We start from the raw sequence: 15370 nt of genomic DNA on the forward strand, positions 1-15370 counted from the left end.
TCCATCCTGCATCTTAGCCTTTACAGTGCCCTGGGGTAATGAGCTTCATAAACCAAGTGCCGGGCCTGCACTCTGAGGTGCACGTAATCCCTGACCCGTGTTTATTCATGAAAACACACGGTTATACCAACAGCCATGTTTCTGGGCAAGGGTGGAAAGGAAGAGAATGGCAGAGAGAGCCCGACCCAACAGCTGAGTTTATACTTTGCTCTTAAAAGCCACATGCAGGCATGAGGGGTGCAACTCCTTTGCAGGCACAGGGCACAAGAATAACCTCCAGAACATTGCCTGACTTTACCAGTGCATCCAACATCATTTTGCAAAGATCTCTCATGCTTGCTGTTCCTTGTCTCTGCTTCATTTGTCATTCCACAGAATTAAACATTCCTGTAGCTCAGCTGTCTTCCTGGCCCTCTGCAGACACACTGCCCAGAGTTTACTGAATGTAGTCTTCAGTCGCCCACATTCTCTTCTCTTGGAGGTCTGCCAGGTTTAGGCTAAGCAGTAGCACTCGTTGCTCCATAGGGCCTATCAGGTGCTTGGGCAAACAAAGGATCAAGGCAAACAGACGCCCCAATAGCGTATCTCAGGCTAGAAATACTTACCAGTTCCTGTTTGGGATTCCTTTCTCTCCTGCGCTTTTCAGACTGAATGCTTTTGGAGCCAGTTTGCATTGTACTTCTCTCTCTCATCTGGTGCAGAAGGTGAAAGTTCTGAGTTATGCTCAGAGAAGCTCTGCAATATAAATTAGCAGCTATCCAAATCCCAATTTCTCTTTAGTTCATCTTATGCTGAACTGATAAAGGGCACATATTACTACCTTGGTCAAAACCGTTTTTGAGGTTCAAATCATGAAAGGAAGACGATGTTTATGTTTGCACTGTTTCATCTCTGTCGCTGTTACAGCCTAATCCCCGGCTACTTATTAAAAAGGAAAGAAATCCTTCACCTGTTATGAAGGAAGGCATGTAGAATCATACAACCAAGTTTGCCAAGAAAAAAAAAAAAGTCAAACTGCATTGCAACCCACAGGGCCTGGCTGGTTTTGTAATAGTACTTGGGAGGATGTGGGGTTTGTTTACATAAGGGAAATTACACTTCACTGCTGACAGTAGGTGTCATCAGCAGGTGCTGAACAGGATCTCTGACTTGAAAGCAAAGGCAGAAGCAACTTTCTGAGCTACTTCAGCCTACTTTGAACAGATTTTTTACCTCAATTTCTGAAACAGCACAGTTTGTCAGCTTATGCTAGGGACCACATGAATTTCTCTGCTGATCCATCTTCATCTGCTATCACTACGAGTGCTTGATTATCAACTGATCAACATCAGTTATCTTTGATAATCAAACAAGTCGATTATTAAACTACAATAAGCTCTAACCTAACCAGATCTTTGTTGAACACCAAACCTTTTACAGATCTAAGCCTCCCGTTCTTGATGAAGTGGTGCAAAACGCACAGGGAGCATTACTCAAATCCACTACAATAAAGTACTTCTCCTCCTGTGGGGAGGGGAAAAAAAGTGCTGATAAAGTATTCCCAGTGTGAAGATCAGCTCTGCAGTGTTGTCCCACTTCAACATTTCACCTACACTCATTACACTTCCCTCCACCCAACTATCATTTCTGTGCAGTTAAACTAAATGTGATGAATTTACATTGCTAAAGGTTAAAACAAGGTGACTGCTAGATGGGTCACTCCCGTTACTCAGTAGCAGAAAAAAAGGTGCTTTGTGTATTTCCAATGCCTCCGCAATAAATACATCCCCACATGCTGATACAAGGGTACAAGTGGCCTATAAAAGATGGCTAGAAGGGACTATAGTCAGAAGATCCTGTACAGAGATAAAATAAGCAAAGACTGCAAGTGCCTCAGTACCAGGAGAGTCAAGGCAAATCCAGAAACAAAATTCCCTGTGCAGTAACTCAGAGAACCAGAACCTGGTCTTAAACGGGAATCTGACGGTATGGTCTTCACCAAGTGTCACACTGGATGGCTTGATTACTGAGTTTAGCTATGGCTCTTACGGTCCTCAGATAAAAATGTACATATCACTGATAATCACCCCATGGACTTGTTTAGGGATGCAGGATGAACGTTTCAAGCCCAAATAAGAATCCCTATAGTGCTGCTATGAGAGCTACCTAGTATTTCGTGCTGTTATGTGGGAAGGGAAAGCTCCATCTGTAATTCTGGCTTTGGCTACTGCACTGCAGGTGTAAACTTGCCTTTTTTCATCATACTTGTATGCTGCCCTTTCCATTTCTGTTCTCAATTCATCTCAGGACACATTCAAGTGGGGGAAAAATACAAAGGTGGGGCCAAGTTCCCTTCCTTATCCTTGATACTTACATTGTGGCATTTCCTGAAACATCTGAGATCTTTTAAAAAAAATAAACAAACATCTGCCTGAAGCCACTACATATGGCAGAGCTAGCAAATCCTAGGCCAGGTACCTGGCTTAGGAATTTTAGTCATTTCCAAGGTGCAATGGAGAGCATGTTTTCAGGTTTTCTACATGCTGCTAATTCACCAGCCCTTAATCTGTTCCAGTTGCCATCCATGACAAAATCACTTATCTACCAGAAGGCTAAAAAGTTATTTTCAAAGCCATAATGACCACAAAGGTCAATTCACAGCCTGTCAGTTTAGTGTTTTGATTTCCTCTCAAGCTATGACAGCCATTCCCAGCTCAATGTACTTTCTGCAAGTACTTGTCACTTCGTTACCGAAGAAACACTGACACACAGCATGAAAAGAGTCAACTATGAGATAGAAGACAGTGGGAGATAAAGAAATAAAGGCACTTTAAAGGGAGTCCACTGATTGTTTTCACTAGCCCTATCCAAACACAGCTGCAATATAAAAGATGTCAAAAAGTAAAGACTACTTAGTCAGAATACTGGGAAAGCAAGAGAATCAGCTGCAGGAAAAGGTTTCAGCAGGCAGGCATTGCTTGCTACTTTATCCTAGCAATCATGCCTTGAAACTACACCTAGTCCTACTGCTGGACAGTGTGCCACCTAGCTTTATTTCTGTTTTGCAACTCTGTGATATGAAGTGATGGTCACGGAACATTAAAAAAAAACTTAGAGGGCTTTCGTTTGTTTAACACATACTTTGCACCAAAAGGGAGGAGAAAGCTGTAGAGTATGAGTCTGCTGAACTAGCTGAGATGTGACCTAGGAGTTGAGTCACAAGACAAAGTGGCATACAGAAAGCTTATCTCTGTGTCTTTTTTTCTTTCATCACATGCTTCAGAACAAGTCAGCTGTAAAACTGGGAGTTTCATGCCTGTAATGAGCTTTAGTTTTGTGCAAGGCTATACGGTGTTTTAAGAGTATGGGCAGAAATATTCCTAAATGCAAAGCACAACTGCAATTACCACACAAAAAGCAACTGAAAAACAGACAGTGCCAGTCCTGCAGGCCTCAGGACAGTGTTTTGAAGGAAGGAATACCCTCTACTCACTTGTTTTTATTACTTTGACAAACAGAAGGGCAAAAATATCCCAAACCAGGTTCAGCAGACTACTGCAATTCAAGTTTATGCATCAAAACAGGTTCCATGCAGGATATAAATACAAGTGAAAACATTGTCTAAAAATTGATAGCACTTCATTATTTAGACCACTTTAAACTACCCAATCTGCAGAAGTCCAGTTTCATTGTTATGCAATTAACTGGTGAGTGGAATATTGCCTGTAATATATTTGTAAGTATATATAGGTTGAAACAAGTCAGAACTCCACCACGGAAATTCATTACTATCCTTGGCTATAAAGATTTATCACGTACTTCCTCTCACAAAACTAAAAACTAATAGCCTGGTTTCTAGGTTACTAGAACAGGCTGTTTATTAGGCTGTTTCCCCTTCATCCTCCAACAGCTCTTAGCAGCAAAACACTATCAGTTACCAATTTGATCATGATTTTGTGTTTCCACTGAGAGCACTGCACTTTTGTAACTCTTGTTGGCTTCTTCAAGATTCTCAGATGCATTTATATTGTTGCTTAAGCCAGACATTAAACTCAGGCATTAACATTTCAGCCAATTATTTTTGCATACATGAATGGACACAGTTGCTTTCTCAATGAGTAACACTGAAGTCACTCACCTGGAGTGAACATACCTGCTAAGCCTCCTCGGGGAGATGCAGCTTGTATCAATAAAGCAGGGTTGTGCTTTTGCTGGAATAGTTTACATCAATTCCTACACACTGCATTATCTCAAGGCTGAAAGCGATGCTTTGCAGGCTGTTGCCAGCATAGAAGAGCCATGTACACACATGCTTCTAAGCTGTATGATGATAGAGGTACAGCCTCTGGAGGAAGTTTAGTGTTCAAGCTGCCTATTGTTCTTTTCTACCCACATCCCAAGAATAATTTTTTCCAACAGTTTCCCATGGTACTATCAATCATCTAAGTACTACATATGACACTCTTCTCAGAGCCCCAAAAATATCATTACAGACTAAAGCAAGGCATCCATGCTTCCCAATAAAAAAAAAAAGCACTATCAAAGAAAGTACATTCTAGAAAGTTTGTCCTATCAGTGAATTTTATTTCTCTGATTAATCTCAAGGCCTGATATGCTCTACAGATACCACCAGCTTTGGATTAAGAACGTTCCCTTGCCATTTACAAGGATCACTTTTGGTTTATTGAGTCCTGAACAGGTCATCAAGCAGACAAGACAAGGGCTGAGATTTAAACTAGTCCATATCAGACATTTTCACAGCATTACTAACACCCACAGTAAAAAGAAAAGTGCATTGTAGGCAAAGTGCCCGCAGTCATCTTTATTTAAATTAAATTAGTCCCCCAGAAAAAGGCCCAAATTAGACATGATCTTGTCTCACTTCAAGTTACATTTCTTTGGCATGGTGTGACCTCATAACTCCAAGTCTTGTCTCCAACAGTCACACAACACAGACAAACATTAGATTAATGTTATTCTCTATATATTTAATTTTGCTCTTTCACTATGGAAAACCCCATTTGACTGCCTAATAGCACTTACAGTAATATTCACATGAATTCTACACAGACAAACAACAGTAGTTTCAAAGAACAGCTACCCTTAGGTATCAGGTACATTATACATCAGGCATTTCAGATGCTGGGCCACTAAAAACAAACCGAAACAGTGAAAAACAACCAAACACAGAACCACAAAAAATCTGGATTAAATGAAATTGACCCCAGAACAGTAAATCACTTGCTTTGAAGATCTAAGGCTACTATTGCATTAATCCATCAAGTATATGCAACTGTACCATTGTTCTTCTCAAGGTGGATGAGTTTATTTTGTATCTTATGAGAAAAAGCCACTGTGGTGAAACAGTGGATGTCCCAGCACCTGCAATACCCTAAACCAGAGTGAAGGTCCACATTTCCACGTGGGAAAGAGATGCTTTGTCTAGTTCTTTACAGCTTTCTTCACAACTGCTTTTGAAGCATACTGCTAATAAAAAAAAGGGGCTAGCACAGAGAAAGACAATTTAGTTAAATAACTTAGATGTAGTAATGTCAAGGATTTCATCTTCGCTTTGTGCCCCCAAAGCCTGCAAAGAAGAAGAAAAAAGGCTCAGCTCCGTTACATACTTTCCACTGGGCCCTCTCCAGTTCTAAAAAGTCTAAAACTTCTGAGATGAGTTTGATATAAAGTACAACATCAAGCAACAGCTGTGGACTGACTGGCCTGAAGAATGTTCTTTATAGATTTTTTTTAAACACAAAAATCACATTTGCACATTTTCTAGAGAAGGGCATGTGTAGCATACAATGAAGGGGAAAAATCTTAAAATAATGAACCTTGCCAATAAAAACAAACCCAGTACTCATTGTTACCATGCTCCCTGTAGGCCTGTGAAAGAGTTTCAAGCCCAACAATGGTGCTCTGTTTCCATAAGAAATAGAGATATGGTTACATGCTCATCTGTACCCAATTCCTGGCCGAAATAAAGGCAGGAATACTTGCTGAACCTCAACTAATATTCCATGCATTTTGGACAGGTCAAAGTTTCTTGAGTTTCAGGAGATTAAAAGGTCTGGTGCCTTACCAGAAGCCGTTCTTGTTCCTGTACTGCTACCTTGCGTAGAGTTGCTCGACTGCCCATACATTGGAGGTGCAGCTGGGGGATCTGTCCACATACTGAAATGTGATCGTGGCTGTGCTCTGTTGAGAGAAACAGTAGGAAGACTTCATCAGTAACCTTATGAATAATTGTGGTATTACCTCTCCAAACAAGGAGAATGTATTCGAGGGAGAACTGTAAGCAGGCACTTTTCAAACATAGAAGCTTCTCTATTTAAAAGAATTAACAGCAAGGATGATCTTTATATTTAAGTACAGCTACTTGACAAATACAGGAAACTGCTTGGTCTCTGAGAAGTCCCTGCAGAGGTCATATTTTCTCTAGTGAAGACTAAGACAGCAACAATTTTCACTCTTAAATAGCTTGAGTGATTGATACATTTTTAAAGCTTAAGTGTTTCGCAATGATCAGATGACCAGTAGATATTTACTCCAGCACTGAAACAGCTTTATTTGTATTACCTTATTCAAAAAAAATGCAACTTATGACCTACAAGTCCCTTGAAAAAAACACAACTCCTGGATTTCCATACATGGGACATCAGGAGACTGCAGATCAAAGGCTTTTTAGTTTGACTGCACTGAGTATCACACAAGAGCAACTGCCATCCATACCAAATTTGAGATGACACTAACACAAGACAAAACATAAAAGCATCCATAAATAGCTAATATTTTAATCAATATTTTAAGGCAGTCTGTGGAGAGATTGTTCAAATGCTCATTTTAAATTTGCAGGCCACCAAGCCAGGTCTGAGTATGTACTTAGTGCAGAATGAAGAGCCTTTGTCTTCCCAGTTCTGATCCCTGAAAAAAAACTTTCAGAATATCTTTGCTGCTGGAGTTACAGATTGCACTTAAAAACCCTTCTTCTAGAACAAGTTCAGAGTTTGAATGATACAAGTATAAAAATTTAATCTTGGATACTTAAAATCTGTCAGTGTGCATATTTTACCTGTGACTGCCAGCCAAGTAGCCTAGCAAGCCTCCTGCTCCTAATCCAGTCCAAAATCCTGGTCCTGAACTGTTTTCATGACTGGACCAAGTCCCGGATCTGTCGCCTCCTTGAACCAAATGGAAAAGGGAAAACATCAGTTAATGGCACCTAATCCTCAGGCCAGCTGTTACAACAGAATTCTCCCATTAAACATAATGGAAAATTAGACACCGTATTCCTCTTGGTTTCAGTGGATTCTTGATCAAATTTATCTTGAAACACCCCACAGTTTGAAAAGCAGGAAGAAACATAGAAACAAGTAGTAAGAACAGTAAAGAGTTTTACATTAGCAATTAGCTTCCACCCCATCTCATAGGCTTGATGTTTCCAAAACAGTGCAGAGTCCCTGCCTGCAGATTTTATAAACAGACAGTTTAGATTAAAAATAGAAGAATTGAAGAAAGTGATTTGCTCAAGGTCACACAGCAGGCAGACTAAGGAATAAATTATTATAAAAGCTAACAGTGACCCAACCACTAACACACACTGCACCTAACCTCACCGAAAACATCTGCTCATTTTGAGTAGGAGTGGCTCAGTTTAGCAGCTAATATTAGAATTACCAGAAACAATATGGAGTAGTCTCCTAACTTGGTATCAAAAGACATGATAAAAACTTCGCAGTGTCACTGCAGTTATGTATGAGTCACTAAGACTGATAAATACCTTGATAACAACGAAGGCAAATAAAGTGCACTGGGGGAGGAGAGTCACAGATTTCATAGAAAATCAGGGGTGCAAATATAGGCTCAACCACAGGTTTAACACATAAGGAAGTATAAAAAGGCAAGAACTGAAAGCAACATTAGTCTCTCTGAAATACGGCATGGGAGAAAACTGATGATTCAAACAGATTTTAAGTCAGATTTCTACATGTAATTTGATATTGAATTTCATTTTGAGTAATTTGGAAGAAAGCAGCTCTCGCTGGGATGATATACCTGTTAAACTATGCTGATATGGGACCCAAAATAATGCTTAATTTACTGTGAAGAGCTACATTAATCAGGGAGATGAACAAACTCATTTATCCAAAAGCACCATGGCTGAACACTGACTCAGAAAGCAGTCTTCGTTGAAAAATCCAAGTAAACATTCAAGATCATGTCGAACCACTAACAGAAGAAAAGTCTAATTTAATTAAGATAGTCCAGCTAAACGAGTTTCGCAGGACACATTCTGCATGCTAGGGGAATTTGAAATGAGGCAAATTAAATATTAACAGCAATAAGTGAACAACACTGCTTTTCATTACCATCCAGACATTCAAAGACAAATACATTATTAATATGCAAAGCCATATGCACTCAGAGACACGCTTTTCTCTGCTGTCAAACCTGAAGGCAGATACTAATTAATCCCTACATGCTTTTTAAGTTATTCACTTTTCAGAATCAATTGAGAAATTTTTAAAGTCCTACTCCTGCTGGATTGTAGATTCCTGTCCAGTAAAGGCACATTTGTGCAAGTAAATGACAAGGAACAGGACAGAAATAATAAAGCAGCCCTTTATTCTGTTTTGACTGTGCCCAGTAGGACAGAACCCTGAAACTGCCACAGTAATACCAGGGGCAAGTGGCATGCACACACAAGGTCACTGGTGCGCACAAAGAATGAAAAAGCTGCCCGAAGTCTGAAATAACCACACCAAAATCATTTTGCATACCAACTAACTAGTAATACTGAAACACAACCCTTCTAATCTTCTGCAGCAGGTACAGATAAAGCATTTCTGCTGCAGATGTCCTGCACAAGGATATCTGGAAGAGCTGTATTGGCACCCCCTGTTGGCCAAGTGGCTTGAGCAAGCCTGGAAGAAACCATCAATGTTTGTTTTAACATTACTAAAGCATAAACGTTTGACCAAGTACACTTAATCCTTGCATTATAAGGGTTTGGAGCCCTACCTGTGAAGCTGGGCTTAAAACCAGGAGGAGGAGGTGCCTGATGATTCTGCCAGGAAGGACGAGCGAATCCATCACCAAACGTCTGCTGAGGCTGCTGATTACTGAGGAAAAACTTGTACACTCCAAAAGCAAGAGCCAGAATAACAATTATAACAATTGCTCCAGCACCGGAATCAGAAGAATCCTTCCTTGACTGATAGAAGCCAGAACCAAAGCTGTCAGAGTTCTTCACTTTCCTTTCACCTTCCTCAGTCAGCTCTAACCTGAACAGCAAACTACAGGATCCTCTTAAGATGTAAGGATCATCTGGATAATCATAGCCTTCACAGCTCACTTCAATTTGTCCAAAGCGATGGGTGTTCTCCAAGTCTGCTTTGCACTGCCACTGGAAAAGTAAACACAATATGAAATAGCAGCTACTTCTCTGGAGATGAGAATACCTGTCTGTTTTCCCCAACATGCTCAGAAACGCAACTCTCATTGTCAAGAAATCGTTTAAAAGGCCAGAACATAAGGAATTTCTAAGTTCTCATATTCTAAGGACTAGAACTTTGAAATTAACTTGGAATTATTAACAAAATTAAAAGTTAATATAAACTTTGCTCATTCAGAGCAAAGAAGAATTACAACTCTGAGATTTTCTGAACAGCTTTTTCAACTATGCCTTAGTTAGGTATAACACCTCTGAAAATAATCTGTATTCTGTATAACAAGGCACACCATTAATAAACACCTGTCCAATGCAGACTGGAGAGCAGATACAAACATAGACCATGGAAGTCTGAAAAGCAATGCACATGATTGTATTTGTGTTCAGACAGATAGGAAAAGAAAATGGGATAGACATTATAAGGAAATTATGTGTGAGATTTAGTAATCAGATTGTGATTCTGTAGGTGAATATATACAGATTTGTCAGTCTCACAAGTCTTTGAACTATCTGAACTTAGGTGTCAACTCTCATTGTAATCAACATGCTTTGAAAGAAGTAATCTCCAAATTAATGATTCAGGATACCAGTGCCCACTACCAATTCAGATTTGACTGTACTTTTACAATATCATATCAGTTTTAACAGTAAGCTTTAGCTTTGATTCCTGTTTATTCTATTACCAGAAGCATACGTAACAGCTAAAAAAAGAAACTGTCTTAAAATAGCTGACAAAAATGCAAACATGCAAGAGAAGGTTCTAGATGCCTGAACTAGAAGTTTTAAAAGTTAAAGCTGAAGTGCTGAAATATCTATAGCTACTTTTATTCTAAGTATGATGAATCATATAATGGCTGGGGTTAGAAGGGACCTTAACAATCATCCAGTTCCAAACCCTCTACCATGGACAGGGACGCCACCCACTAGATCAGGCTGCCAACAGCCCCGTTCAGCCTGGCCTTAAACATCTCCCGGGCTGGGGCATCCACAGCTTCTCTGGGCAACCTGTTCCTGTGCCTCACCACCCTCTTACTCTTTCAGAAGTTACCGACTCAGTAGGAGGATAGCTTCATTAAAGCTTAACCCCAGCTTCCAACACTCACCTGCACGTCGTATCCATCCCACCCCTTGTTGTAACACTGCACGACCTCAGGGGCGCGGGAGCACCCAGCGCTGCCTCCTGTGCACTGCAACTGCGGGACGGCCGCCGTGCGGCGGGACGTGGTGTACTGACCCCTGCGCAGGGTGAGCGCCTGCACCTCCCTCAGCAGGACCCTGTCTGGAACGAGAAGCGCGGCGATCAGCACGGAGCAACCGGGAACCCGCCCCCTTCCCCATGAAGGGCCTCCCCGGGTCCAGGAGCAGCTCCGCAGCCCTCACCCGGCTGGGCCCAGCCCCGCGCGGAGCCAGCAGCAGCGCTGAGGAGGAGCAGGAGAAGCGCGGTCCCGACACCACCGTCCGCCATGATGGCTTCCCACTAACTGAGCCCTTCCGGGTCCGCGCAGGGCCTCTCATTGGCCGCCAGGCCGGAAGGGGCGGGGACTAAGCGAGGAGCACGCGCCCCGCCCTTAGCAACGCGCGGCGCCTTCACTTCCGGGATAGGGGCGGGAGGGAAGCGCGCTCTGCGCATGCGCGCTGCCTGCCCGGAAGCGGCGGCTGGGGCTCGGGCGCTGCGCGGGGCCATGGCCGGCATCAAAGGTACGGGGGGGGGGGGGGGGAGAGCGGGGGGGGCGTTGCCATGGCAACCGCAGCGCGGGAACCCTGAGGCGGGGGGGGGGGCTCCTGAGGCGGTTGGGGGGCGGTTGTGGCCGTTGGGGGCTTAACGGAGGGGGCTGGGTGCCCGGCGTCCGGCCGTTGACGTGCTCGGGGTCTGTGTTCGCAGCGCTGATCAGCCTGTCCTTCGGCGGAGCGGTCGGACTGATGTTCCTGATGCTGGGATGCGCCCTGCCCCAGTACAAGTAACGTAGCCGCGGCTTAGACCCGGGGGGGTGGGGGTGGGGGTGTGGGGGGGCTCTGGGCAGCGTCAGCCTCCAGATGGCTGACAGGTTAAAGCTGAGGGTTAAGATCACCTTCTGGTGGGTTTGGGCTTGCTTAGCCAAGCCTTGCTTTGCAAACATCCCCTTAAACAGGTCTCTGCTGAAGCAGTTCACAGCCATGGGGTGTTGGGTTCCCGTCATCTTGTTCCAAAGTAAAGGGTTCCCTTTGCCTGAGCTTTTGCCTCATCTTTTCCAAATATACATATTGTATGCAGAAAATTCCTTACATTGATTATCATGAAGAGCTGGAAGTCAATTAACTTCTCTTCTCCTTTCTTTTTCAGCCAGTACTGGCCCCTGTTTGTTCTGTTTTTCTACATCCTTTCTCCTATACCGTACTGCATAGCAAGAAGATTAGTAGATGACACAGATGCTACAAGTAATGCCTGCAAGGAGCTGGCCATATTTCTTACGACAGGCATTGTTGTCTCAGCGTTTGGGCTACCTATAGTGTTTGCCAGAGCAGAACTGGTTAGTACTGTTTCAATCTCTGAAAATACTCTTTGCTGGAAAACTTGATGCTGTTTAAACTGAAGGTAGAGCTCTCGTGCACTGAGTGACTTTTATGAATACATACTTAAAATGCTTGCAGTGGAAGCAGAACAGGAATTCTTTCAGGAAAAAACAACCAAACAATGGAAGCATGGCAAAAAGTCATGTTTGCCAATTGCTTTACATGGTCATGGAATAAACCCTAACATCCTATGTTCCTATGTGTGATCTGGAAAAAATGAGATAGAATATGGCACGAAAACTTAACAGGCAAGTAATCAAATGTACAAGTTTACAGCATATCTTGAAGGCAATTTGTAGGGTAGTTGGGATAAAGAAGTAGGAATAAACAATGAATTTTCGCACTTGCTGTGAAGGACGTGTGATCTTGTTTTTTTTTTAATCTTCTGAGTTATCATTATATCCTTCCTGGTGTATGACTTCCCACTACCATCCTGTAAAAGATGACCTTGTTTGCGTGAGTTTCAATTTCAGAGAATCCCAAATCAAAAAAAAAGAAATGAATGTACTTTCATAACATCTCTTTAGGCAAGAACATTTGAGATGGTCAGTTTGAATGCCTCACAGCCTTTGACTAAGCACTTAGACTCCTTGGAAAACATTCACCTCTGTTTTTTGTTGTTGTAATTTGGTTATCTGCTGACATTTTAAAAGCCTCCATCCTTGGCTCTCTGTTTAAACATTCCTGTGGTCGGCAAGTATAGCTGGACTGCACGTATGTTTGATGCTGTTGCCTAGCCTTACTGCACTGTTGCTGGATGTTAAGTAAAACATCTGTGCCTGCTAGCCAGCACTTAGAACGGGACTAGGAAAACTTCAGTACTGCTTGGCTGACTACTGTTAGGCAAAGCCTTTTTGGGTAAGCCTAACCAGCCTTTCTGGCATAACAAATAACGAGATACTGTCTTTTATCGTGTATCTGTTGCTGAACTTTGTCTGTAACATGGCATCGAGAGATTACTTTTTGTCTTGTTCAGTTCAGGATGCATCTAACTAAATTCCCCTTGTTCGCAGATTTACTGGGGCGCGTGTGCACTTGTTCTTACGGGGAATACAGTCATCTTTGCTACGATCCTAGGATTTTTCTTGGTCTTTGGCAGCAATGACGACTTCAGCTGGCAGCAGTGGTGAAAGGAAGATAAAGAACTATCACAGACATCTTGTCGTTCAGTGGCCATGCATACAAGTGAGAGAATGGGCAATAAGAGAAGTAGTGTAGCAAGCCTCTCGAGTCTTCTAGATACTCCTTTCTTTCTCCTTGTTCATTCTGAGTGTACTACTGTTTTCCTAATAGGTTTCTAGGTTTTTTTGAAGTGAAGAGATGGTTGATTTCATTTTTACCTTTGGTATATTTTTAGGTGCTCTGTTTGTTTAAAATTTTCATTCTTGTTCTGCTCAATGTGTATGTAAAGCTTTAAAGCTGGAACAAGAATGTTAAAAACAAGGTTTCAAAGAAAAGTTCAAGTCTTTTTGTTGTTTAGCATTAATACAGTGCTTCAAAATAACTTTTCTAAAATGGTGATTATATACAAGCTGAGCTGATATAAGCAGTTGTACACCACCGTTGTCAATTACCAGATATAAAGATTGTAGTTATATTTTACTAGGGGCAAGCTGGAGGAGTACCAGTAGCAGATTTTTCTTCTGCCCGTACGTAAAACTGGGTGATGAATGTTGATAGCCTTCAGTTAAGGAAAAGGCTGAGAAGCAGGTAGAGTTATTTGGGAAAAATCCTGAATTCAAGCACTGTTAGCACTTTTACCTGCTTCCTTATCAATTTTTGTGTGGATGTGACATTCAAATCATCTGTAAATGTGTTGATGCTATGACATACAAAACCAAATTGCGTTGTAGGGGAAGGGGAAAACGATGTTTAAATTCCATTTTTAAAATCTTTTTTTTTTTTGAACTGTATTTATAAGTATTGTATGGTTTTGAGCTTTTATGTCAACTTTTTACCACAAAGAGGGTAAAATGTTCACTCATGGAACTACTGGTCTGAATTAATTTGAAGCATGTACGAAGCTTTTTCCTCGTTCCCCTTTTTAATTTATTTTATACATAAATAGAATAAAGCTTTTCAAATGTAGATTAAAACTATGTTAAACTCGCCTAAGAATGATTCCCTCCACCCTTTTTTTTCCTTTGCACAATGCAGTTGAGCCATGACTTTTTTGGAAGTCACTGGCTGAACTGATTTCACTGACTGTTTTTAAGTTCTTATGCACTATGGGTTAATAAGATTTAATGTTTTGTCTGTAACTGTAGACTTGTGTGCTGTAAGTTTACACATGTAGCTTCAAATATTTCAGTCATTTCTGCATACCTCTCAATTGTCTGTATTTTTCATTTAAAGAAATCTGTCGTTAGACATTCCATTGTGAGATAGCTGATGAGGGCCAGTTAAGCAGGCTTGGCTGTACCACATACAGTGATAAACCTCTAAACTACATTTTTATTCATCTCTTTAAAAGTCTGGGAAATGTACTGTGCATAATTAAAAGGTGGTGATCGCTAAGATCTTACTGGACAGTGGAGCGGTATGAAAAGGCACAGAATATCAGGCCTTAGCGGTAATGCTTGTGCACAGATGTAAGTGAAATACAAAGCTTGAATGTTTGAAGTCAGACAGTAATAATAGCTACTTATGTGATGTGCTCATGGAACTTAAACCAGCAGGTGGGGGCAGTCGGGGTGTGGTTACCTACAAGTGCTGCTTCATTAATGTCCTCCTGTGCGTAAAATAAGAACTCAATGTTATCCGCACTGGTAGAGAAACAGATGGTTGTCAAGACCATAGCGCAGAAGCCAGCAGGTAGCATTTCAGTCCTAAGTAAGTGCTTCACCAAATTGTTTGTGATCATTCAAAGATGTCTAACAGCTGTAGAGCTGCTCATTTCATGATGGTTTTCAACCAGATGTCTGCACCCCTAGCCCCAAAATGATGGATTCCTTGGAAGATTTGCTAAACCAATGGTTATATCGGCAGTCGTTGCCCTTGTGAAGGAAGAACAATGAAGACTTATACAAATCTGAATCTGTTACCAGCTTTTTTTTTTTTTTTTTTTTTTTTCCGGTTCAAACTGTGGTGTTTGGTTCCCATCCCTTGCTCCCCAACCGCTTTGCTGCTAGCCTACTTCTCAATTTGATGCTTCTCCGAAACACCAGGACACTGAATTATGCGTGTATGCGTCGGCTAAGCGTTTTGTATGTTAATTGCATTACAGTGTTATGTTCTTTTCCTGGCACACCAAGCACTGCAGCCTGGCTCCGGTTTGAGCCAGACACTTGGGAGGTATGAACTTTCCGTGTTAACAGGCACTGAGGCAACATCGCCGTCCTATAGCAGAGAATTTTGAACAATAAACATTTTAAACAGCAATCCCGG

The 15370-nt window shown here is 41.7% G+C and overlaps 2 protein-coding genes across 3 annotated transcripts; one reads left to right on the forward strand and one right to left on the reverse strand.

Annotated features, from left to right (window-relative positions):
• Positions 1-4789: 4789 nt before the first annotated feature.
• On the reverse strand, positions 4790-10996 carry SARAF (store-operated calcium entry associated regulatory factor). Of its 2 annotated transcripts, none has more exons than XM_084516913.1 (6): positions 10814-10996; positions 10537-10712; positions 9004-9388; positions 7055-7163; positions 6065-6180; positions 4790-5566 (listed from the first exon to the last, which is right to left on the reverse strand). In XM_084516913.1, the coding sequence occupies exons 1-6, from the start codon at positions 10896-10898 to the stop codon at positions 5541-5543; spliced, it is 897 nt and encodes a 298-aa protein (XP_084373039.1). In that variant the 5' UTR covers positions 10899-10996; the 3' UTR covers positions 4790-5540. The 2 variants fall into 2 exon arrangements, with proteins under 2 accessions (XP_084373039.1, XP_084373038.1); XM_084516912.1 differs by having other exon boundaries at positions 6065-6183; positions 10814-10994.
• Positions 10997-11002: 6 nt separating this feature from the next.
• On the forward strand, positions 11003-15364 carry LEPROTL1 (leptin receptor overlapping transcript like 1). The gene is made up of 4 exons (XM_084516917.1): positions 11003-11131; positions 11316-11391; positions 11754-11940; positions 12997-15364. The coding sequence occupies exons 1-4, from the start codon at positions 11062-11064 to the stop codon at positions 13111-13113; spliced, it is 450 nt and encodes a 149-aa protein (XP_084373043.1). The 5' UTR covers positions 11003-11061; the 3' UTR covers positions 13114-15364.
• The last annotated feature ends 6 nt before the right edge of the window (positions 15365-15370 follow it).

The sequence above is a fragment of the Aythya ferina genome, assembly GCF_964211825.1.
Source record: "Aythya ferina genome assembly, chromosome: 4".
In the NCBI taxonomy this organism is placed as follows: domain Eukaryota; kingdom Metazoa; phylum Chordata; class Aves; order Anseriformes; family Anatidae; genus Aythya; species Aythya ferina.